General features: G+C 47.5%; 1 protein-coding gene across 5 annotated transcripts in view; it reads left to right on the forward strand.

Annotated features, from left to right (window-relative positions):
• The window catches only part of AHCTF1 (AT-hook containing transcription factor 1), a 328,409-nt gene that overhangs the window by 150,958 nt on the left and 151,469 nt on the right, over positions 1–25,982 (forward strand). For all 5 annotated transcript variants that reach the window (XM_069769303.1, XM_069769301.1, XM_069769302.1 and 2 more), the window contains exons 15-18: positions 6,965–7,105; positions 12,881–12,985; positions 13,693–13,786; positions 15,666–15,789. In XM_069769303.1, coding sequence (XP_069625404.1) covers positions 6,965–7,105; positions 12,881–12,985; positions 13,693–13,786; positions 15,666–15,789 — 464 coding nt within the window. The remainder of the gene's footprint in view (positions 1–6,964; positions 7,106–12,880; positions 12,986–13,692; positions 13,787–15,665; positions 15,790–25,982) is intronic.

Genomic DNA, 25,982 nt, shown 5'->3' on the forward strand with positions numbered 1-25,982 from the left:
TGGAGTCACAGGATTGTTACAACCTGATATTCTGCAGTGGTCAGGTGACTAAAAAGAGACTCATCGGAGACCATCATTGACGTGCTCTTCTAGTTACCTGGCCTCTGCAATCGATCGTAGGATACAGTGTGGTCCTGTGACTTTGTGAGCAGAATGCTGAATAATTAGTATGTCTCCGTTTATTATTGTAAACCTATCCATGCCTTTAAAAAAAAAAAATTACTGTTGGATAATTTGTTGTGAGGAAATTATAATTGCTTTTTTCATTTGACATTTCTCAAGAAATGTGTAAACAGCTAGCCAGTTTCATTACCCCAACAAAAGAACAGACACATTCATTTATAAATTAAACAGAAATTTTCAGGGGGTGTAACAGTGCCTCCCAAAACTTTATTTAAAATGCTTTAGAAATGTAGGGATCAGTATAGCCTTGCATTTCTTTTAGTCTGTGTTCCCACAATGAGTGTTTGTTGAGTTGTTGTTTTTTACTGTTTATTTTTGAAAAATTGCAAGTAAGCTATTTTACAAAATGGGTGGAGAAATGGTGCAGAAATTCTGAATATCAAAAAACTCACCAAAATTCCATTGTGGGAATGTAACCTTTAAAAAATAAATACATAAAAATGTCGTATCTATAGTCTGCGAATGGGAACCTTCATTTACACTTGTTTTACATGCATAATATGAAAATCTGTTCTAGATATGTAGTGATTATAGACAAGGGCTTGTTGTAGCAAAGCTGTGATATTTCTACTGTATCAAAATAACCCCATGTCTGATCGTAATGCAGAACCGGAATAGTTCTTTCTCTATCGCCTCATTGGGGGACACTGGAACGATGGGGGTGTTTGCTGCTGCCACTAGGAGGCTGACACTATGCAAATAAAAAGTTAGCTCCTCCTCTGCAGTGTACACCCCACCGACAGGAAGTAGGATATTCAGTTTAGCTTATTGTCAGTAGGAGGTGGACACGGGTCTTTCATTAGACCCTTATGTACCTCAATGTGCGTCGTTTTCTTTCAGGTTTTCCGGAGGGATACAGGGTGAACAGTCACACCTGTAATCCCACATTATGGGATTCTCAGATTCTCGGTTTAAGCTTAGTAACGGACGGTGTGGGAGTTTTGAGGTGAGTATTTCCCCCACCCGTCCCAGTTATATTCCCCTCCTTGTTTCGGGGGGCCGCCCTATCTTTCCTCCGGCGTGGCGACTTTTTCAGCCGCGCCGGGCAGCCGCTCTGCCTCTCGCTCCGGTCTCTACAGGCAGCCCCGCTGCCTACTTCCTCCGGCGGACACGTTCCTCTGGCCTTGGCGGCAGTCGCGCTGTTCCACTTTCCGCCGGCCGCACCGCTCGTTCTGCAGTGCATCGGCCCTCTCCGGCTTCTGCCCGGGCCTACTTCCGGCGCCGCGACTCTGCCCATTTCAGTTTTCATCAGGCGTGCTTTTTTCCCACTGTCACTCTCTCTCTACCTCTTCCTGCGAAGGCACTAGCTCCGCCCACTACTCTCTTCCTTCCCAGTCGCCCTGGGATTGCCACCATCTTCCTCCTCCGGACCCCTTTCCCCCCTGAGAGCGGGTCCTTTTCCCCAGCGCACGCTTTCTCCGGCTGGGTGCCCTGCATCCTCCTTGGGTTGCAGTCTCCCTGCTGGGACCTGTGCCATGATGCCGGTCGCAGCTACAGCTGGAGCAGTCTACAGGACTCTACTTCTGCTGTGAGTAGTTCTGCTATGCAGTCCATTACTCCCCTCTCCTGTTCCCCTAACCTTCGGGCATCATTTAGTGGGTCTGCTCCCAGGCCTAATCCTAAAAAGAGAGCGTTCCCGTCCTCCTGCTTCCGCTTGTCAGCTGCAGCAACTCCACTGTACCCACCGTCCAGGAGTCCCTACCCCGGGTGAGACTGAGACTCCTATCCCTGGGTGGGCTTTCCTTCTGTCTCGGCCTGGGGCAGACCTCACCAGGATGTCGCCACCCTGGTGTCCGTGCTTGACCGCACTTGCCAGTGGGTCACAGGATTCTCAGTCCGGCCTTTTCAACTCAGGCTACAAGAGATCCAGACAGGAGCGAAATTCTAAGTTCCTTTTTTCGGAGGGATAAAGGGTGAACAGTCACACCTGTAATCCCACATTATGGACTATGAGTATGGCGTGTACTGCCACCCCGTATCCTCATAGATCCGACAGCAGGACCATGATCCTAGCACACAAGCGTGCTTAGAAGTTCGGTCCTAGCTCCGTCCCCCACCCACTCGCCCACCAGAGCCTGTCGGTTGGAGGAGACTAGGACGTCCACTATCAGCTCCATGGACGTCTGAAACCTCCGGTCTGGAACGGTGAGATCCCTCTTTCAGATCCTCCTCTCCCGAGAGACGGGCGTCCTCTGTCATGTTTGCAGAGGAAGTTTCAGACTTGGTTTCACTACAGGTACATAACCTTATTGTTGCGATCAACCAGACCTTAAGCATCATGGATACCTCTACGGAACCCGCAGAATAGGCGGTTTCATTTAGACGGTCAAAACCACCTTCCAAGGTCTTTGTCCCACACACTGAATTTGTGGTGGTACTTGCCAGGGGAAAGGCGAACCGTACCAGATGCTTCAGACAGGGAAGTGTCTCGACATCCTATATTGCTTCTCCCCTGAGCTCATCGCTAACTGGACTGATTCCTCGGCAGGAAGCTGGCAATTCTGGACTCGTCAGTTCCCAGACTGTCTACCAACTTGGCCTCTCCACTTTCCAATGCAGCATCCCTCATGATATATACATTTATAGAATCGCTGGATAAATCAGCCTTTGAAGCGGCTGCTTCTACTTTGTGCCTCGGCCATTGCCTCTACCTAGGTCTCAAGGAAAATAGCTAGATTGACCAAACAGCCTTTTAGGAGCACCCCGGCTGGAGCTCCTCCAGGGGAGATAGCCGACCTGATGGACCAGATTTCCTATGCAGGGAAATATTTGGTATCTGCCTCCCTAGATGTGTATCTTGTGCAGCTCACGCGTCCAGCAATATGGTGGCCATCCGGCGGAATATTCGGCTCTACACACGGCAGGCGGACTTGTCTTCAAGAAGTCCCTTACCAGCCTCCCGTTCCAGGGGGCCTGTCTCTTTGGCAACATGCTGGAACAATTTATTAAGGACGCCACGGGAGTCACAAGTTCCCTTTTGTCCTTTCGCTGTTTCACGGCGTCGGAAGATTCCTCTAGCTAACACAGACCGCGGTCTCGTCTGGCTAGAGAAAAGGCTTCCTTCAAGCTTACCCCTTCCTGGCGTTCCCGCAACTCCCATGGTTAGTCCACCAGGCCTAGACCTGGCAGATCTTCCTCGGCATAACTCGTGCTAAGGGCCCAGCGTTTCTTCCAGTTTGGGCGGGCGTCTCCTTTTTTTTTTTTTTTTTTTTTTTCAGGGATGTTTGGCTGGCTTCGGTGGAGGAAGCTTAGATCAGGGAGGTGGTATCCTCTGGATACAAGATAGGGTCTGCTTCGCGGCCCCGGAATCACTTCTTCGAATCCCGCCCTCTAAAAAATCCTCCTCTGATCCCAGGATTCTTTGCGTCCATTACCTTCCTTCTTTGTTCAGAGGTTATCGTTTCCGTCCCACAGCAGGAACGCTTCACAGGTTTCTATTCCAACCTGCTTGTAGCGCCAAAGAAGAGCGGCGCAGTTCGACCCATCCTGGCTCTGCAGTTAGTGAACAGAAGGTTCCGACTCCGGCATTTCAGGATGAAGTTCCTCTGTTCAGTTCTGGCTTCCATGGATCCACAGGAATTCCTATGCTCCATGGATATATAAGATGCCTAACTCCATGTTCTGATTTTCCCAGCACACCCAAGTTTCCTGCGTTTCGTGGCGCAGAAGAGTCATTTCCAGTTTGTCGCCCTGCCGATCGGTCTAGCGATCGCTCCCAGTGTCTTCATAAAGATCATGGCTAAATTTATGGCCATTTTGAGGATCAGGGGCCTAGTGCTTATTCCATACCTCGAAGTATCCTCATCAAGGCTCTGCCCCTCTCTCAGGCCCAGGAGAGTCTGACCATTGTCCTCAACTCCCTGTCCCTTTTCTGGTGGCTGGCCAACAGAACAAAGTCTTGTCTTGTTCGGAGTCAGCTTCTCGTCCTCTTAGACATGCTGTTCGACACCCGTCAGCCGGGGGGTTTTCTTCTCGAGGAGAAGCGGGCAATTCTCCATACGGAGTTCGCTCTCTGCAAGGCCATCGGCTGCCTTCCTTCCGTTCAGCAATGAAGGTCCTGTGATGCATGGTGACCGCATCGGAAGCATTCCCTTTTGCGCTGTTCCACTTGAGACCACTTCAGCAGGCCATCCTTTCTTAGTGGGACAAGTCTGTGCTGTCTCTGGATCCTCCGATCTGGCTTTCCGTCCGATTCTAATAACCTCTCAACTGGTGGCTGTCATCCCCTCTCATTCCCCAGGTCCGGTCCTCCCATGGCCTTCCCGGCTGGGGCGCGGTTTCTCGCCATCCGTCAGTGAAGGGGGCTTTGGTCGGAGCAAGAGTCCTCTCTGACGATTGACACCCTTGAGATAGGGGCCATTCTTCTGTCCCTGAGTCACTAGGAAAGGCTTCTCAGAGGTCTGCCAGTCAGAATCCAGACATCCAATGCCTCGGCTGTGACATGTTATCACCAGGGAGGGAATCAGTCTCTTGACAATGGCAGAGGTATCCAAGGTCCTCCTCTGGGCAGAGGCGACAGTTTCGGCACTATCCGCAGTGCATATCCCCGGCGTGGGCAACTAGGCCGCAGTGTTTTTCTCCACCACGAGGGCCTTGCGGCAGGAGAATGTTCCCTACTTCAGGAGGTTTTCCTTCAAATTTGCCTTTGATGGGGAACTCCGGACGCGGATCTCCTGGCGTCCCGACTGCTAGGAAGGTTCCACCGTTTGTTTCCAGGTCCGCGATCCTCTTGTATGGATACCGATGCTTTGGCCATTCCTGGGTCGCAATTTGTACTTCCCTATCTGTTCCTCCCTTCCCTTTCTTCCCAGGCTTTGAAGATCAATGCGGAGGGGGTGCCGGTCATTCTGACCGCATCAGATTGGCCAGAAGGTTCTGGTTCGCTGAGATCGCCAGTCTCCTCGCGGACTCCCACTGAAGGCCCCCAGACAGGCCAGATCTTCTGTACTAAGGACCGATCTGCCACAGAGTTCTTGGTGGCTCAATTTAACAGCTTTGCCGTTGAAACCTTCCATTTTGGCCATTTTCTTAATGCGGGACTTGATGCTAGCCTTGCCCTTAGTTAGCTAAAGGGTCAGATAGCAACCCTTTCCATTCTTTTTCTGAAGTCCCTTGCAGAAGTCCTTAGCTACTGGCTATCACGGTACAAAGATTTATATCCGTCCTTTTCTCAGATCAGAACTTTTCTTCAAGGAGTGGCGCATGCGGCTCTCCTGTACCAGACTCCTGTGGATCCCTGGGACCTCAATCTTGTTCTGGAGGCTCAGTGGGGTTCCCCCCTTGAACATCCCCATGAGGCCTCACTGTCTGTTCTGTCCTGCAAGGTGGCGTTTCTGGTGGCCATCTCCTCCATTAGGCGCGCCTCAGAGTTGGTGGCTCTCTCCTGTCGCCCCATTTCTTGGTTCTTCATCAGGATAGGTAGTTTTACGGCCTTCGTCGCCTTTTCTTCCCAGGGTGGTGTCCTCCTTTTACTTGAATAAGATCGTCCTTCCCACCTCTTGTCCTGCTCCAACCTATTCTCTGGGGCCTTCGCTGAACAGGCTAGACCTGGTCAGGGCGGTGAGGATCTATTTGTCTAGGACCGCCTTCTTTAGGAAGACGGACCGTCTTTTTGTCATTCCAGATGGTACGCCAAGAGGCCTGCCAGCCTCCAAGGTTACGGTTGTTCTCTGGATCAGACCTGCCATTCTGGAGGCTTACCGGGTCAAGAACAGTGACTCCTCCTGGGATTAAGACTCACTCTGCCCGGGCGCCTCTTGGGCGGTACACCATGGGGCATCCGCCCTACAACTTTGCTAGGCGGCAACCTGGTGTTTCGTTCACTCATTTGCCAAATGTTATAAGCTCCATACCTACGCTTCAGCAGTTGCCAGCCTAGGCGGAAGGATCTTGCAGTGGTGAGTCCTCCGACCTGAGTGGAGTTTTTCTGCTGTTCCCACCCAAGGGACTGCTTTGGGACGTCCCATCGTTCCTGTGTCCCCCAATGAGGCGATAGAGAAAACAGGATTTTTGGTTGCTTACCGTAAAATCTGTTTCTCGGAGCCTTCATTGGGGAACACAGCACCCTCCCAAGTTTAACAGCTCTGTTTTGTTGTGTTTATATTGTTAGTTTCCTATCTTTACATGTTGCGTCTCCTACTGCTTTCTCACTAACTGAATATCCTACTTCCTGTTGGCGGGGTGTACACTGCAGAGGAGGAGCTAACTTTTTTTAATTTGCATAGTGTCAGCCTCCTAGTGGCAACAGCATACACCCCCATTGTTCCCGTGTCCCCCAATGAAGGCTCCGAGAAACAGATTTTACGGTAAGCAACCAAAAATCCTGTTTTTATGGTATAAGGGGTAACGTTCTCCTTTGTGGAGAGTGGCATGCTGGCCCTGGCATGCCAATGTAAGGAGGCTTATTTACCTTTCAATGCTCCTCTGGGAAATTAAATATGCAATTTGCCTCTTCAGAGTGGAAAAGGACTAGAACTTTATAGCGCCACCTATTGGAAGCAGTGATCCAACAAGTCATTATCGACTCTTTAACGAGCCTTGCAATGTGACTTAGGATAAAAGCAACACCCTGAAGCACCGTGTTGGCAAATTAAGATTCTTACTTGGCTTCTATTCAAGGTCACATTGCAAGACTCCTTAAAGGGTCGATAGTGACTTGTAGGATTTAACAAGTGGCGCTATAGAGTTCTAGTCCACTTCCTCTCTGAAGAGGCAATTTGCATATTCTTTTATGGTAAACATTCATATGGCAAATAATCAGATAACGTGTTCTTTCCTGCAGGTGCACCGCTTTTTGATGGTTCCTGCAATTTCATTGATTCTCAGACACTGCAGTCTCTACAACACTGCCAGCTTCGCCTCAGTAACCTTACAACGGTCTTGAACTGTTTTAGGAAAGAGGCCAAAGAGCTCACAAAGCAAGGTACACACAGTCCTACCTAATGCATCTGTGTTTTGTTTTTGTTTATTTTTTTCCCTAACAACTTTAATGATGATAATTAAAATATTAACATGCTTGAATTTTAACCATGCCTATCATTAAAGCACCACTCCAGTGTTTTTTTTTGTTTGTTTTTTTAAGAGCCCTTGAATAGCTCTTTGAATGTATGCTCCCTACCCCTGATCTTATACTCACCCTCCGGAGGCTTCAGATTTTACCCATGCCAGCCCGCAGTGCCATCTTGTGAGTGCAGCTTCTGACTGCCGGGAAGTCAGAAGCTACATGACAATGCAGTCTGAGAGCCAGAAAAAGGCTCTCATCAATTTGTATTGAAACACTGACTGGAGCAATGCTGTAAAAGGATGAAGGCGGCAGCAGGTGAGTATGGCTGTGTGCACACAATGCGGAATTAGTGCGGATCCGCAGCGGATTTTTACGCGCAGAAACGCTGCGGTTCCGCACAGTGATTTACAGTACAATTGGGGGAAAAAAAAGCTGTGCTAATGGTGCGGAAAAATCCCCATGAAAACCGCTGCTGAACAAAAGTAGCATGCTACTTCTTTTGTGCGGAACTGCAGTGTTTCTGACCCCTTCCATAATAGAAATCCGCAGGGGCAAAAAACGCAGAAAAATCTGCATCAATTCCGCTGCAAATCCGCACCTGCGTTTTCTGCCAGGAGATGCGGATTTTGTGCGGAAAATTCTGCACCCCAATCCACAACGTGTGCACATAGCCGATGAGACGGCAGGGGAATTACATACAATGCACCACTGCTGTGGTGCAATAAAAACAGCTGCGAGGCATGTGAAGAGGTTCAGGGACCCATGCTGTCCGTCCCCGCACACAGATCGCTGTGATCGGTCAGATACTGAAGGTAAAGGGACTAGGTAAAAAAGAAAAGAAAAAAATATATATATATAAAAATATTACAAATTAATAAATGCAAAACCACTAATAAATGCACATTTTTATGTAAAAAAATAAAATAAACAATTAAAAGTACACGTTTGTATTGCCGTGTCCGTAAAAATCCGATCCATAAGTCACGCTGTTTAACCCCTTCAGTGAACGCTGTAAAAAAAAAAAGTAGCAAACTATGCTTTATCATCATACCCTTTGGAAAAAGTGGAATAAAACTCGATGAAAAAGACGAATGCATATAAAAATAGTATCACTGAAAACGCCGTCTTGTCCTGCAAAGAAACGAGCCACCATACAGCTCCATCAGCAGGAAAAGTAAGTTATAGCTCTCAGAATAAAGCAATGCAAGAATAATAATTTTTACTATAGAAGTTTTTATTGTGTAAAAGCACCAAAACACAAAAAATATAATGAAGAATATTATATGAAGAGTAAGGGTATGTGCACACGTCAGGTTTTTTTTCCTGACAAAATCCGGAGAATTCTGGCAGAAAATCGCGTTTTTTTCCGCGCGGATTTTTCGCGTCTTTTGCGCGGATTTTTTGCGGAATTTTTGCGTTTTTTTTTTTTTTTTTTTCTGAAAGTCATTTTGGCTTAGAAATCCGCAAAAAATCCGCAAAAAGAATGAGCATGTCCATTTTTTTTGCGGAATGCGTTTTTTTTGCGGTAAAAAACGCATCCATCTGAACAAAAAATCCGGAATGCATTCTAAATGATAGGATGCATATTTTTAGCGTTTTTGATGCGGAATTATAGCTTTTGTATAGCGAAATTCCGCAAAAAAAACGCTAAAAATCCGGACGTGTGCACATACCCTAAGGCCATGTTCACACAGTGCGTTTTTTACCGCGGAACCGCGGCGGTTTTGCCGCTGCGGTTCCGCAGCTGTTTTCCATGCAGGGTACAGTACACTGTACCCTATGGAAAACAGGACACACTGTGCACATGGTCCGGAAATTGTTAAAAAAAAGACGCGCTGAATAGCTCCCGGAAAAAAGAAGGAGCATGTCAATTCTTTTTCCGGAGCCGCAGCGGTTCTGCACCCATAGACCTCCATTGTGAGGTCCAAACCGCAGTAAAACCCGCAGATCAAAAATATATCTGCGGGTTTTACTGCGATTTGATGTGCAGAACCGCTGCAGCAGGAAGTGCGGGGAGCGGGCGGAAGTGCGTGGGCGGAGTGTGGCTGCCCCCCCCCGTGTTCCGATCCCGCCCCCCGTGCTCCGATGCCCCCCCCAGTGCTCCGATGCCCCCCCCCAGTGCTCTGATGCCCCCCCCGTGCCCTAATCTCCCCCCCTTATACTCACCCGGCGTCCCGGTGTCCGTCCGGCCGTCTTCTCCCTGGGCGCCGCCATCTTGCAAAATGGCGGGCGCATGCGCAGTGCGCCCGCCGAATCTGCCGGCCGGCAGATTCGTTCCAAAGTGCATTTTGATCACTGAGATATAACCTATCTCAGTGATCAAAATAAAAAAATAGTAAATGACACCCCCCCCCCCCTTTGTCACCCCCATAGGTAGGGACAATAAAAAAAATAAAGAATTTTTTTTTTTTTTTTTTCACTAAGGTTAGAATAGGGGTAGGGTTAGGGGTAGGGGTAGGGTTAGGGGTAGGGGTAGGGTTAGGGGTAGGGTTAGGGGTAGGGTTAGGGGTAGGGGTAGGGTTAGGGTATTTTCAGCCATTTTAACCCTAAAAAAATTCCTAGAAAACACACAGACTCTGGCTAGAAAACTGCATCAAAAAAACGCATCAAAAACGGACCAAAAAAGGACCAAAAAAAGGACCTGCGTTTTCTGCCAAGAGCTGCAGTTTTTTAAAAAACAGTCAGGAAAAAAAAAGGATGGAAATCCTGAACGTGTGAACATACCCTAAAACTGACTTGTCAATTTTACCACACTCAGAACGGAGAAAAACAAACAAAAAGGAATTCCTGAATTGCTGGTTTTTGTGCTTTCTGCCTCCACAAAAATCGGAATAGGAAGCAAAAAAAAATATCATGTGCCCGAAAATGGTACCAATGAAAGTCAGCTTGTTCCGCAAAAAACAAGCCCCTCACAATGACTCTGTTGGCCAAAATATAAAAATATTATAGCTCTCAAAGTATGGCAATGCAAAAACTTCTTGCAAAAAGCATCTTTTAAAGGGAACCGGTCACCCCCAAAATCAAAGGTGAGCTAAGCCCACCGGCATCAGGGGCTTATCTACAGCAGGGGCTTATCTACGGTGGTCTGATCCGATGGGCTTAATGGTCCGGGGCCTCCCATCTTCATAGGATGACATCCTCTTCTTGTCTTCACGCTGAGGCTCCGGCGCAGGCGTACTTTGTCTGCCCTGTTGAGGGCAGAGCAAAGTACTGCAGTGAGCAGGCGCCAGGAAAGGTCAGAGAGGCCCAGCACCTGCGCACTGCAGTAAAATGCTGAACACAAGCCAGACGGAGTCCAGAGTAACTAACTTTGCTGCCTCATTATAGTGAATGGACTCATTGGGGGTTTCATCTGTGACGTAGCTCAGAGATTTAGATAGAAACCCCAAAGCATGTGCTCAGTGTAGAACGCCGGATAAATGTGATCCCAAACGGTATGTAAAATGTTCCCAGTAAAATCTTCAACTCAATCCACAAAAAACAGCAAGTCCTCACTCTGGTCCATCATCTGCTAACAGAAATATAGGGGGCTTCCATGTTATGGGTAGCACAAAGGCTCTGGAAAAGCTAAATGGCTCCTCTCCCATCAAAAGAAATTCTACGCTCCCAAATCCAAATGCCCCCCTTCCTTCTGAGCCCCAGTGTGCATAAACCACCTTTAGCGTTCGCATTTGGCAGGGGTAGAATTTCCAAAATGGGGTCACTTGGGGGTTGACAGTGGGATTCTGCTCTCTAGCTCTTTGGGGGCTCTGTATATTGAGTCCGCAAACTATTCTAGGAAAATCTGCTCTCCAGGAGGCAAATAGCGCTCCATCCCTACCGAGACTCTCTGTATGGCTAAGCAGTACTGTACAGCCACATATGGGGTTTTTCTATATTCAGCAGGAATTGTAGGACAAATTCTGGTGCCAATTTTACCCACTTGTGTGAAAATTTTACATCTGGGGCTAAAACTAAATTTTCGTGGTAAAAATGTAATTATTTTTTATTCACTGCCCAATGGTATAAAATTCTGTGACACACCTTTGGTATCAATATGATCATTACATTCCTAGATGAATTCATTGAGGTGTAGTTTGTAAAAATGGGTCACTTATGGAGCATTCTAATGTTGTGGCACCTTAGGGGCTCTCCCAGTGGTTCATGGCATCATCAAACCATAATAGTAAAATCTGCACTATAATATTGCACTTCTTCACTTTTTTGAGCTTTGCGCTGTGCCTCAAAAGTAGTTTTCACCCATACATGGGGTATTGACACTCAGGAGAAATCGCACAACAAATTCTGGGGTCCATTTTCTCCTGGTACTCTTGAGAAAGTAAAAAAAAAAAATTGGGGCTAAAAAAAATTTTGTGGGAAAAATGTTTGTTTTGCTTTTATTTTCTTAGCTCTGTTATGAACTTTTGTAAAGCACCTGTTGGTTCTAGAAGCTCAACACATCTAGATAAGTTCCTTGAGGGGTCTAGTTTCCAAAATGGTGTCCCTTGTGGGGGGTTTCCACTGTTTAGGCACATCAGTGGCTCTCCAAATGTGACATGGCGTCCGCTCTTGATTCCAGTCTATTTTGCGTTCATAACATGAAATGGTGCTCCTTCCCTTCCGAGCCCTGCCTTGTGCCCAAACAGTGGTCTTTCTCCACACATCGGCGTACTCAGGAGAAATTGCACAACAAATATTTATTTTATCTTGATACCCTTGTGAAAATAAAAATTGTCTGAAATTAAATTTATGTGAAAAAAGTTAAATGTTCATTTTTTTCCCCCTTCCACATTGCTTCAATTCTTGTGAAGCACCTGAAGTGTTAATAAACTGGTCAACTTTTAACCCTTATAACGTCCTAACAAAAAAAAGTTTCAAAAATTGTGCTGATGTAAAGTAGACATGTGGGAAATGTTGTTTATTAACCATTTTGTTACATTTTTTTTTCACAAATAAACACAAGAAATTTTACCACTATCATAAAGTACAATATGTCAGGAAAAAAAAAAATCTGATTCTCAGAATCAGTGGGATCCGTTGAAGCGTTCAGAGCTATAACCTCATAGTGACAGTGGTCAGATTTCAAAATTAAGGCCTGGTCATTAAACTACAAAGTGGCTTGGTCCTTAGGGGGTTCAAGAGTACCAACATTTGAATTGGTTTGTGATTATGGCAAAATGGTAAGAACCATACAGAAATGTAACTTGTTTTAAAATACACTTTCTGTCACTAAGAGGTGCCTTTCATAGAGGTTTCCGAATACCCTGAAGTCAAGGAAATCAATATTTTTGGCTACCACTACCTATTATAATGCAGTTTTCATTTGTCAGACAGCATAATCAAATATGTAGTTTGTAAGGATGAGCAAATAACTCTAGCACTTCCAGAATAGATGCCTCGGTATCCTGGATACGTGGAGCGCCCCCGATAATCGGCTGTTCTGCGCCGCAGCTGCATGTGTCGCAGCTGTGTGTCAGTCACAACAGGCTCTCCATGCATGTGCTGTGACTGTCACAGAGCCGCGACACATGCAGCTGCAGCACCGAACAGCTGATTATCGGGGGTGCTCCAGGTTACCGAGGCAGCTATCCGGATAAGGAGTTAGCTGAAGCTATTTGATTATCCCTAGTAATTTGCATCAGAGATGCATCAAAATATTTAACATGTGTTTGCTTCATTATTGATTTAACGAACATTCCTGTTTTCCTTCATTAGGATTACTTGACTTAACCAATAAACTTTCCGTGACCAAGCTCTTAAGTCAGTATACCTCTGTAGTCCTTTGGTTTTGTCGTTGTGGTCTTCTGCCAGATAACCCAGGTAAGCCTCCAAGTTAGAAAACATCTGGAGCAGGAGTGCACAACCTTTAAGTCTGATCGAACCAATCCCGTGGTCTTCAATATTGCCAAAAAAACCATGTCTTCTGACGCATTTACTTTCCTAATGAAAGTATAAGTCGTAAATAACGAATAGTTGCTGGTTTCATTTATAGAGCTCCCACCTATCAGGAAAATAGAGGTACCCTTCACATTGGTTTGCTGACCTGTTTATGTAGGGCACTGAAACAGTCAAGTCTTTCCCTTCTCCTATCACCTACAATGAATTTAATGGCATTCATGCATGGGACAATTCCTTAAATCATCTACTCCTTTCTGTGCCCATTCTGCCAAAATATGGCTGCCCCAGAAATGACCACACACAATAATTACCTTTTAGTGCTATGCACGCCTGGTCTTCTCCATGACATGTAAAATAAGTGACCAAAGACACATGGTTGAGGAGGGTATCCTGGGCTACAGGTTATGCACTTCTGATCTTTAGCAAGATATTTTGTTTTTTTTATTCGCAAATTCCTTTTTGGATATATCATCAAATTTGTTGTGAACGGACAACCCCTTTAACAAATCAATGTTTGCCTGCAATTGTCACTATTTTATTGACCAAAGCAATAATAAATGCACATTTTTTTTTTTCATTTTTCTTTATACTTGTTTGTTCTTTTTTTTCCCCCATGTTCATTCTGTCAGAAGGAGCCTTGCAGTTGACCAGGCCATACTACAATTATCAGCTGATTCAGCACTACTATACTGAGCGTCGGAAAAAGTTGGAGCATTTGTCTAGGTAGTGAAAATGTTGCTCTGTGTTTTCTGTAATGCTGACTTGAGTTACCTACCACTTTTTTTTTTAGTCAGTTTGTCAGAACCTCCTATTAGGGCTCACTCAGACATCCATACAAACTGTCTGAGATCGGACCGTAATGAACGGACAGGCCTCTGCTCTCTTGGTGGTGGCTTGTTTTGTTTTTTTCTGACACAAAACTGAAAAATCTAAAGGTACCTTCACACATAACGATTTCGTTAATGATATCGTTGCTTTTTGTGACGTAGCAACGATATCGTTAACGAAATCGTTATGCGTGACAGCGACCAACGATCAGGCCCCTGCTGGGAGATCGTTGGTCACTGGGAATGATCAGGACCTTTTTTTGGTCGCTGATCACCCCGCTGTCATCGCTAGACCGGCGTGTGTGACGCCGATCCAGCGATGTGTTCACTGGTAACCAGGGTAAACATTGGGTTACTAAGCGCAGGGCCGCGCTTAGTAACCCGATATTTACCCTGGTTACCATTGTAAAAGTAAAAAAAACAAAAAAAACTGTACATACTTACATTCCGATGTCTGTCACGTCCCCCACCATCAGTTTCCCTGCACTGACTGTGTCAGCGCCGGCCGTAAAGCAGAGCACAGCGGTGACGTCACCGCTCTGCTTTACGGCCGGCGCTTACACAGTGCAGGGAAGCTGACGCCGGGGGACGTGACAGACATCGGAATGTAAGTATGTAGTTTTTTTTTTTTTTTACTTTTACAATGGTAACCAGGGTAAATATCAGGTTACTAAGCGCGGCCCTGCACTTAGTAACCCGATGTTTACCCTGGTTACCCGGGGACTTCGGCATCGTTGAAGACAGTTTCAACGATGCCGAAGTTGTTCCCCGGATCGTTGGTTGCTGGAGAGCTGTTTGTGTGATAGCTCCCCAGCGACCACACAACGATTTACCAACAATCACGGCCATGTCGTATCGCTGGTCGTGATCGTTGGTAAATCGTTTAGTGTAACTGTACCTTTAAGTAAAGAGTTTTGCACCTTTATTTAATTTATAGCCCCAAAATAGCATTCTATGAAACAAATCTTTCTTTATAATGGTGGTGTTTTTGTTTGCTTGTCCTGTAACCTATAAGATTTTAAATTAAATTCCCTTTTTTTGCTACAGCTCTTCCTCATTTTGTAACAAACTGCAAATATATATGTTAGTGAGATGCCAAATGCATGCAAGTTCATCCTTCTCCCACTGATCATGCCATTTCTGCTGCATGGACGTGCACACATTTTAGTTGGAATGAACAGCTTTTGGTTCAGGGGCCATCATTGGGACACAATGTTTTTGTTTTTTTTGTATAGATCAGAGGCTGTTAATTGCTGTCCGACCTACAATTTGTCTTTATGTTGCTGCAAAGCTGCAATTACCAGGTTTTAGAAGCACTAGTGTGTCCTGTTCTGACAGCATATAAATGACTCTGGACTGAATATTCATTGACAACTTCCAAATCAGAAACTCTCTTAAAAATTCAATTAAATAGGAATATTTAAAAATTGCAGAATGCATTATAATTGATGGGATGCATATGTGTGCGTTTTTATAGCGCAAAAAACGCAACGTGTGCACACAGCCTAACTCTGTACGTAACCCCTTTCTCTTGTACAGCACCATGGAATTAATGGTGCTATATAAATAAATAAATAATAACGTTGTAAGTATATAAATGTAGATGTCTGTTAACAGATAACACTTTTCAGAAGACAGATTAAAAAAATATTCTGAAGGCCAAAAGTGACCTTTGCCTTTAAGGCGTTAAATAAACGGATTAATAATTTTGCAAAAAATGTTTTATTGTGGTTAGGGATATAAAAATAACACTTTTTATGATTCCCATATTACAGAGGAAAATGGAATGCTTCAACCTTGATGATCGATAACATGATTTCTCGGCTTGGAGAGAGAGTTGAGCATTTATGGAAGAGAGACGAAGGTGGCTCGGGAAAATATCCACCTGCTACCTTGCATGTAAGAAAAACCAATAAAACTATCTCATGTTAACTTTTATGCCATAACTTTTTTTTTTTTGTACTGGTCCTATCACATAGACCCTGTTTATCTATACATTGAAGAGGCCAAAGTTCTTTCTCTTCCAAAGTGTTGATGCTAAATGGATGCTGAAGTGCAAATTACAACTGAGCCTCATTTAAATGCATGTTCAGAGTAAAACGGCATGTAAAGGATCTGATCTATTTCTGCTATGGACCTCTACTGATGATCAAGTTATAGTATATCCTAGTGAGTTTCATACAGTGATTACTTTTTAGGCCTTTATAATTATCTGGTAGCATTAACAAAAGTTGTCAGATATCTACTATTTCAAATGTCTGGTTCTGTAGTTCATGTGAAGTTCCCTATTGCTTAGTGGGCGACAGAAGGTGGTCCAACAACTCGATTAGGTAATTATTTCTCATTAATCCATGTCAGCCGGCCATCCATCCCCCAAGGCTGCTTCCACAGTGGAGTGCTGGTGAGCCCCTAATCCGTATAGGTCACTAAAGGGGTGAGCCTGTGGGCATCCAAAGAAATTGGTAGGCTGAGTATTATATCGTGACCTACTCTGAATCACCCTGCCACCTACTCAATATCTCCTCCAAAGCTCTGTCTTAGGGGCTCCATCCTGGGTTTGTATCTCCTTTTATTTTCCTTTCCTAATTTTCAAAATCTAACTTGCAGTGCTATATCATACAACTGTTTTATCTCCTGTGCCCACTCCCTGCTCAGGATAATCTGAGACCAAGCTTTTTTTTTGTCAGTCGGCACTGTTCACACTGTTTGTGGGAGGGCCACTTTTGTTTTTTTTACTGGCTTTTAGCCCTACCTTACCTCTGCTTTGCCTGCATCTCATTTTCCTGCTAGTCTGGACCACCTTTCTACAGCTCCAGCCACCTTTCTACTGCCAACATCATTTTGGGACACAGTTCCATGATTTTACGACTTCTGAACCTCTCCCTGATACTGTTTAGGCATCCTCTTAGTCCTATTCTAGTTTTTTCCATGTACCATGTCCTTTTCCAAGGGAGAACTTCTCTCAGGAAACCCTCCCCTGTTGCACTGATCCCCCTATTTTGTTTTTACGCTGTGACCAATGTTAAACATGTGGTCTGCGAGGCTGCCTTAACATTTTTCCTGCTCACGACCCCTCAGATTCCCTTTAATAATTAATCAGCATGGGCCAGGTCTTTATCTCAGGCTCAAAGTAACCTGACCATCCTTTCCCAGTCCATAGTCTGGTCTCTGGATTGCTTTCTAGCCCATCTTGCTAGATGTCAAAGTTTTCTTTCTCAATTTGAGTAACTTTGCCCTGTCTCACATAGAAATTGAGGCACCTACTTCCTCTGCACAGATGCTCTCACAAGACACATGATCGCTTGCCACACATCCTCTGGCATTCCTGGGATAGAGCCTCAGTCGATGAGACTGCATGTGCCCTTGCCCAGTCTGATTCTCCAGGGTTTACCTCTGACTCCCAATTCTGTGTCTGAACAGGATACTAAGCTAGCTTCCGCCATACATGACCTTTTCTGGTCAATGAGGTTCACCCTCGAATCAAGTGAGTAGAATCCTCCTCTCTTTCCCAGGAAGTGGTTCGCTTCCGCTGCCACTCCTTGCAATAATTCACCTTTATCGCCTCTCATTGGGGGACACAGGATCCATGAGTGTATGCTGCTGCTACTAGGAGGATTACACTATGCACAAAAAGTTAGCTCCTCCTCTGCAGTATACACCCCACCGACTGACATTACGAATTTCAGTTTAGCTTAGTGTCAGTAGGAGGTGGACACGGGTCTTTCATTAGACCGTTATCTGCCTTAATGTGCATCGTTTTCTTACAGGTTTTCCGGAGGGATACAGGGTGAACAGTCACACCTGTAGTTCCACAATACGGGCTATGGCAAAAACACAGAAAGACTGGCACCGCACACAATATGTACTGAAGGGATCGACCACGTGCATATATGAAATACCAGAAAAACAAAAGAAAAAGGAATATGCACACAGTGGGATCAGCCTAATAAATTTTATTATAACAACTCACCATACATAAAGGCAAAAAAGGGAGAAACAGACATTTAAAAACTAGACTGACCTACCCACATTCCCCCAAATGCAGTAACAAGGATCCATATGACAATATACAACAAATGTGCAAATAATGCAAGGGACATTTAACCAAATTGGCAGATTAATACAATAACAAGCACATTTATTCAATACCTTGTACTTGCCAACTGAGAAAGCCCCCATAAGAAAAAAAAAATCAGAAATCAGATCCTAAATATAACCAATACCCCCCAGTCACATAGCAGGTCTGTAATGAGTCAAAAATGCTGTCCTGAAAGAGGATCAGGTGCTAAACCAGACAAATAGCTGGTACAGCTAGCTTACAGTCTTCCCTAGTTCTATCACCCCATGTCATACATTACCAAATACGGCGCAGAGCTTCCAGCCACTGAGGAGTCAATACCCCATTGGTGTCAGTAAATAAGTGTGCCCTCAAGGCAAATATGAATGCAGCAAGCATACAACAGTGTATGCACCTAACTAAAGCTGGGGTGGGCAGGGAATAAAGCCAAGACAGGGGAGATCCAAGAGGGGGGATGGAGGCCCCACGCGTATCAACGCTGCTAGAGCGTCTTCTTCAGGGTAAGGTAGTGAGGATAACCTCCCAGACATGCCTTATATGCATGAGACTTAATGAGAAAAGATACATATCACCTGTAGGGCTGCCGACGGCATCCCAGTGACCCGTGGATGTAAGGCGCTGGAAAGATGATTCCGGACATGCGCACAACAATACCGTAATTGTCCGCCAATATGCCGACCTATCAGCTCCCACGTAATGCGCACAGACCAAATCAGTTATAAAGACCAGCGCCGATTGGTCCAAGATCACCATGAGGTTAGTGCGCATGCGCACAGGTCCAGCAGGCGGACGCCGATTCGGTATTCAATGAGATTTATGCGCACGCGCCCTGGTTGCCATGGGGAAGACGCCCAGGCATGCGTGGTAGAGGCAGAAGATAGTTTCGTCTGACGATCGTAAGCCTTGTGCGCATGCGCACCAGTTGCCATGGGGAAGACGCCCAGGCATAAAAAAATGGGGATATAGTGTACTAATCACAACACAGACAATCTGGTACCACATCCACATCACACATGCTGTAAATGATTTGTTAGTAAGCCGAGCTACGTACATGACCCATCAGAATCAATAAGAATATTGCGCACATGGTATGGTCCGAGACCATATTACCGCCTACGCCTGTCTAATAACAGAAGATGTATATTTGTACGATGGTAAGAAAAATACATAAGCCACATACATATCCTTGGGCCACATAACAATTTTGCCCCCTTTGTCGGCCTCCTTGATGATGAAAGAATCTTGTTTTTTAAGATGTTTCAAACAGTATGCCTCCTCCCGGGTGAGATTTTTAGTACCCAAATTCCTTATTTTGAGATTGTAAATATCCCTGCTCACAGTTTCGAAAAAAATCTGTATCACTGGGAAAAGGGTGGTGAGGCCTGGGACTGAATACGCCCCATAAACCTCCGAGACTTACCACCTGGGGGGGACGTGTATGAGATCCTTAAGAAAAATTGGAACATTTTGCTCACAGAACCCAAACTCCACCCCTGGCTGGCCCCTACCCCCAGAATGGTGGCCAGAAGGTCGCGGAATCTCAAGGACGAGTTGGTGTCTAGCCACTTTAAAACGGGCATCCGTTAAGAGCAGTAATTGTGGCCATTAGGCTGATCCCACTGTGTGCATATTCCTTTTTCTTTTGTTTTACAATACGGGCTATGAGTACGGCGTGTACTGCCACCCCGTATCCTCATCGATCCGACAGCAGGACCAAGATAGTTCGGTCCTAGCTCCGTCCCCTCGCCCACCAGAGCCTGTCGGTTGGAGGAGACGAGGACGTCCATCACCAGCTCCCTGGACGTCTGATACCTTCCCCGGTATGAGGTTAGTGATTGACGGCGTGGGATGTTTAGGTGAGTATCCCACTTTCCCCTTCCCTCATGTACCTCTGGGTCCCTCCTCAAGTCGGGGTGGTCCTGGGGGGTCCCTAGGGATTCCTTTAATATCGTTTTCAGCGGGCGGGGAAATATGGGGCGAGAGTCATCGCTCCGTTCGGGCCCTTGTGGGCGCCCACGTTGCTTCCCCTGTGACGGCTTCATTCTTACAGGCGGCCGCACTGCCTTTCTCGCGGCTGCACCTTGCTGAGCAGCGCGGCAACCCTACAGGTAGCAGCACTGTTTTTGCTGCGGCCGCACCTTTCTCTTATCTGCACGGCGGCCTTGCAGGCAGCCGCGCCGTTTTACCCGGCGCCCGCACCTTTCCGGTACTGTGGCCCTCTCCGGCGGTTCCGGCTTTTAATTTAGGCCCCGTCTTCTCTCGGGGCCTACTTCCGGCGACGCGACTCGGCCCACTTCCTTTTTCCTCGGGCGGGCTTTTCTCCCACCCGATCATCACTCCCTGCCCACCGGCGCCATCTTGGTGCTCCCGACCCACGCGGCTAGCGCCGCCCCCTTCTTCCACTGTGCGCTGCTGAGTTGCATTTCAGCGCCACGCACACCTCTCGCCCATTTCAGCGCACAATCGGGTGTCCTTTTGCCCTCCAGATGACAAGGTGTCCCAGGTTCCCTTGACTGGATCGCTGCATTAATCTTCCCTGGGGGATCATCTACAAGCTGGGCAGCTTCTTTCGTCTGGAACCGCCTCATCTGCCGTGAGTAGCTCTGCTCTGCAGACTGACACTCTCTCCTCTGCCCTACTGTCCCCCAAATTTCTGGCATTACTTAGGAGTTCGTTCACCATGTCTAATTCTAAGGGAGGTCACTATCGCCCTCCTACTTCTTCTTCCTCTACTTCCTCTGCTTTAGTCAAACACTTTGCGTGTTCGTCTTGTAACTGCAAACTTCCGTCAGCTCAGGTCAGTCCTCTCCCCTCTGTCACGCTTGCAGCAACCCCATTATGCCCACTGCCCAGGTTCCCCCTGCTGCTCCGCTTGAGAGCGAAGCCTCCACCCCAGGCTGGGTTTCCTCGTTGTCACAATCGGTAGCGGATCTAACATGGGTGTCCCAGACCCTTGTGTCCGTACTTGATAGGTTACCCCAAAAGACCCCCGCAGTAGTCAGCGAGTCGCAGGAACCTCTGTCCGAGCCTCCCATTATAGGCCGCAAAAGATCCAGATGGGAACGCCGCTCTGAGTCCTCTTCTCGTTCCATCTCGCCACACGGTCCCTCTGCGGTCGGCTTCCCCCCGGTCCTCCTCACCTGAGTCAGGTGAAGCTCTCTGATGCGCCTTCAGAAAATAATTTGGAGCTGGATTTGAACCAAATCGCTAGCATGAGGGATATGATTCAGAGTCTCATTGGAGCAATCAACCAGGCCTGTTGCATCAAAGATTCCTCTACGGAACCCACAGATCAGGCGGTTTCATTTAGATGGTCTAAAGCACCTTCCAAGGTTTTCGCTCCTCATCCTGAGTTCGATCAGCTTCTGACCAGAGAAAGGGAGTATCCGACCAGACGTTTTCAAAGAGGAAAGCGTCTTGGCGTCTTATATCCTCCCTCGGTGGATCCGCAAGTTTCTAGACTTTCCACCAACACAGTCCTCCCGCTGTCTGGTGGAACGTCTCTGAAAGATTCCAACGGTAAATTCATAGAGTCCTTTGCTAAGTCGGCATTCGAAGCAGCTCTATGCCCGGCCTTTGCTTCCATCTGGGTTTCAAAGTCTATATCCGAATGGGCCAAACAACTCCATCGGGGCATTCTGGCCGGAGCTCCTCCAGAACAGTTAGCGGAACTTGCCACCCAGATTTCTCACGCTGGGGAATACTTGGTCCCCGCATCTTGTGCTGCACAGGCGTCTAGTAATGTTGTTGCCATCCGTCTTACCATTTTGCTCAAGGCGCATGTGTCATCGAAAAAGTCCATTATCAGTCTGCCTTTTCAGGGATCTCGTCTCTTCGGTTCCAAGCTGGACCAAATTAAGGACACTACCAGGGGCACAAGCTCCCTTCTTCCCCAGTTCAAACCTTGCCGGCCTCCTCATAGGCAGCAATTTTGGTCCTTTCGGCCTTTTCGTCGCTTCGCGGCGTCAAACTCCTTTTCCCAGCAGTAGCAGAGGCCACAGGCTACATCGCATTGCAGCCATCGCTTCCTTCCTCAAATCCGGGGTAATCGTTCCCATTCCAGAAAAAGAGTGGTTCACAGGGGTTCTATTCGAATCTTTTCATGGTACCGAAAAAAGACAACAAGGTTCGTCCCATTCTGGATCTCAAATTGCTGAACAAGAGGGTTCGCCTGAGACACTTCAGGATGGAATCCCTTTGTTCAGTAATTGCTTCCATGGAGGCTCAAAAATTCCTGTGCTCCATAGACATCCAGGACGCCTACCTCCATGTCCCGATCTTCCCGGGACATCACAGATTCCTGCGTTTTGCAGTAAATCAGGAGCATTTTCAGTTTGTCGCCCTGCCGTTCGGTCTCTCAACCGCTCCCAGGGTTTTCACGAAGATCATGGCAGCGCTGATGGCCATCTTGAAAGTCAGAGGCCTGGTTCTTTTTCCGTACCTCGACAACATCCTCATCAAGGCTCCGTCTTTTTTTCAGGCTCACGAAAGTCTGTCCATCGTCCTCGACATCCTAGCCCGTTTCAGGTGGCTTGTCAACCGGAAGAAGTCCTGCCTTATTCCTTCTCAGCGCCTCGTTTTTCTCGGCATGCTCTTAGATATTCGTCAGACCAGAGTCTTACTTCCCGAAGACAATAGATCCACTGTTCGTCGGGTTTGCTCCAGGGTCCTCGGTTTCCCTCTTTCCGATCGGCCATGAAGGTTCTGGAGAAGATGGTAGCGACATTGGAAGCTATTCCCTTCGCCCAATTCCACTCACGACCTCTTCAGCAGGCCATCCAGTCACAGTGGGACAGGTCTGCCTTCTCCCTGGATCGTCCGATCTGACTTTCTCCCCGGGTTAAGCTGTCACTCAACTGGTGGCTGACGTCACCTCTCATCTCCCAGGGCAGGTCCTTCCTTCCAGTTCACTGGCAGGTGGTGACGATGGACGCCAGCCTGCTCGGCTGGGGTGCTGTTTCGCCACTTGAATGTTCAAGGTCGTTGGTCGGCACAGGAGTCAACTCTACCAATCAATGTCCTCGAGATTCGGGCCATCTTTCTGTCCCTTCGTCACTGGGAAAGGAATCTCTGGGGTCTGCCAACCTGAATCCAGATGGACAATGCCACAGCGGTGGCATATGTCAACCAGCAGGGGGGACTCGGAGCTCCTTGGCCGAGGTATCCAAGATCCTCCTCTGGGCAGAGGCAACGGTCCCGGTGATATCCGCGGTGCATATCCCCGGCGTTGACAATTGGGCCGCCAACTTCCTCAGCCGCGAGGGTCTCGCGGCAGGGGAATGGTCCTTGCATCAGGAGGTCTTCATCAGATTTGTCTTCTTCGATGGAGGACTCCGGATGTGGACCTCACGGCGTCCCGAATGAACAGGAAAGTTCTTCGGTTCGTCTCGTGACCCTCTCGCAGTGGGCGTCGACGCTCTTGCCATCCCTTGGTCGCAGTTCGTGCTCCCCTATCTGTGTCCACCCCTTCCCTTGCTTCCCAAGCTCTTCAAAAAGATCAAGGCTGAAGGGGTGCCGGTCATTCTGATCACTTCGGATTGGCCCATGAGATCTTGGTTTGCGGACATATCTTCTCGCGGACGCCCCCTGGCGCCTTCCAGACAGACCCGATCTGCTGTCCCAGGGTCCGATCTGCCCCCCGAATTTTCGGTCGCTCAATTTGACGGCGTGGCTGTTGAGACCGCAGTTCTAAGAGCGTCCGGCCTTTCAGATCGGGTGATTCATACTATGATCCAGGCTAGGAAGCCTTCGTCTTCCAGGATCTACTATCGTACCTGGAAGGCTTACTTCCGTTGGTGCGAGTCCAACCGCTTTTCACCCATGTCTTTTTCCCTGCCTTCCATTCTGGCCTTCCTTCAGGCAGGGCTGGATTTGGGCCTTGCTCTTAGTTCCCTAAAGGGCCAGGTTTCTGCGCTCAACATCTTTTTTCAGAAGACGTTAGCTTCTCAGCCACAGGTTAAGACCTTCCTTCAAGGAGTAGCCCACGCTGTCCATCCTTACAGCTCCCCTGTGGATTCATGGGATTTAAATCTTGTGCTGGACGTTCTGAGGGGTTCCTCCTTTGAGCCTCTCAAAGAGGTTTCCCTGTCGGTTCTGTCTTGGAAGGTGGCCTTTCTTGTGGCCATCACTTCGATCCGCCGCGTTCCCGAGTTGGCGGCCCTTTCTTGCCGACCTCCGTTCTTGGTTATTCACCAGGACAAGGTGGTCCTCAGGCCTCCGCCTTCCTTCCTTCCTAAGGTGGTTTTTACCTTCCACCTCAACGAAGACATCGTTCTACCTTCCTTTTGTCCTGTTCCGACTCATCCTCTGGAGCGATCATTGAACAAGCTGGACCTTGTCAGGGCAGTGAGGATCTACCTGGCTAGAACGGCCGCTTTCCGGAAGACGGATTCTCTTTTCGTCATTCCTGATGGCACGCATAGAGGCCTGCCGGCTTCCAAGGCGACTATTGCTTGCTGGATCAGAACGGCAATTTTGGAGGCTTACGGGATCAAGAACAGAGTACCCTCTCCCAGGATTAAGGCTCACTCTACCCGGGCAGTCGGTGCCTCCCGGGCGGTGCACCACAGGGCTTCCGCCCTACAGCTTTGCAAGGTGGCAACCTGGCCTTCCATCCACATGTTCGCCAAATTTTACAAGGTCCATACCTATGCTTCGGCGAACGCCAGCCTAGGCAGAAGGATCTTGCAGGCGGCAGTGGTGAGTCCCCTGACCTGATGGAAGTCTGGTTTTCCCACCCCAGGGACTGCTTTGGGACGTCCCATGGTTCCTGTGTCCCCCAGTGAGAGGCTATAAAGAAAACAGGATTTTTGGTTGCTTACCGTAAAATCTGTTTCTTGGAGCCTTCATTGGACACAGCACCCTCCCATGTCATTCAGTTTCTGTTGTTCTGTGTTCTATGACTGTTTCTCACGCTTACAGTTCTCATGTTTGTGGTTGTTTCAACCTTATTGTTTTGTCTCCTACTGCTCGGCTCCTTCCCCCCATTCATGGCTCCCCTCCGTCCCATCTTGTATGCATGGCTCGGCTCCCCCACTCCCATTCTTGTATGCATGGCTCCCCTGTCTCATCTTGTATGCATGGCTGGGCTCCCCCGTCATCCTCTGCCCTCCCCCGTCATACTCGCCCTCCTCGCACCATCGCTGAACGGCGCTGCAGCTTTTTCCTGTGCTGAGCGGTCACGTGGTACTGCTCATTAAGGTCATGAATATGCGCTCCACGCCTATGGGAATGGAGTTGCGTCCATATTCATGACCTTAATGAGCGGTACTACGTGACCGCTCAGCACAGGAAGAAGCTGCCGCGTCGGGGCAGAGATGGAGATGCAGCGACAGAGGGTGAGTATTGAGGTCTTTTGGAAGCCAGAGGCTGCAGCTGTCACTGTGCTACAGCGGCCGGCTCCCCCGCCTGCTTTTTGGACCATGACTATTGTATAAGCCAAGGTTGGCAATTTCAGCACACAAAAAATGTGCTGAAAATCTCAGCTTATACACGAATACCGTATATACTCAAGTCTAAGACCAGGATCACACATGCGAGAAATACTGCCGAGTCTCGCATGTTAATACCCATCACTCTGGAGCGGAGAGTGCGGCTCCATGTATTGCTATGCGGCGGCACGCTCTGCTCCTGATTTGACAGCGGCAGTGCCGGGTATTAACATGCGAGACTCGGCCGTATTTCTTGCATGTGTGATCCCGGCCTAAGTTGACCCAAGTATAAGCAGAGACCCCTAGTTTTGCCACAAAAACTGGGAAAACTTATTGACTCGAGTATAAGCCTAGGGTGGGAAATGCAGCAGCTACTAGTAAATTTCAAAATAAAAATAGATACCAATAAAAGTAAAATTGAGAGATCAGTAGGTTGTGGTTTTGAATATCCATATTCAATCAGGAGCCCCATATAATGCTCCATGAAGTTCATGATGGGCCCCATAAGATGCTCCATATTAAAATATGCCCCATATAATGCTGCATAAAAGGTTAAGAATTGCCCGATAAGATGCTCCATAGAA

Source organism: Ranitomeya imitator, chromosome 5, assembly GCF_032444005.1.
Source record: "Ranitomeya imitator isolate aRanImi1 chromosome 5, aRanImi1.pri, whole genome shotgun sequence".
Classification (NCBI taxonomy): Eukaryota; Metazoa; Chordata; class Amphibia; order Anura; family Dendrobatidae; genus Ranitomeya; species Ranitomeya imitator.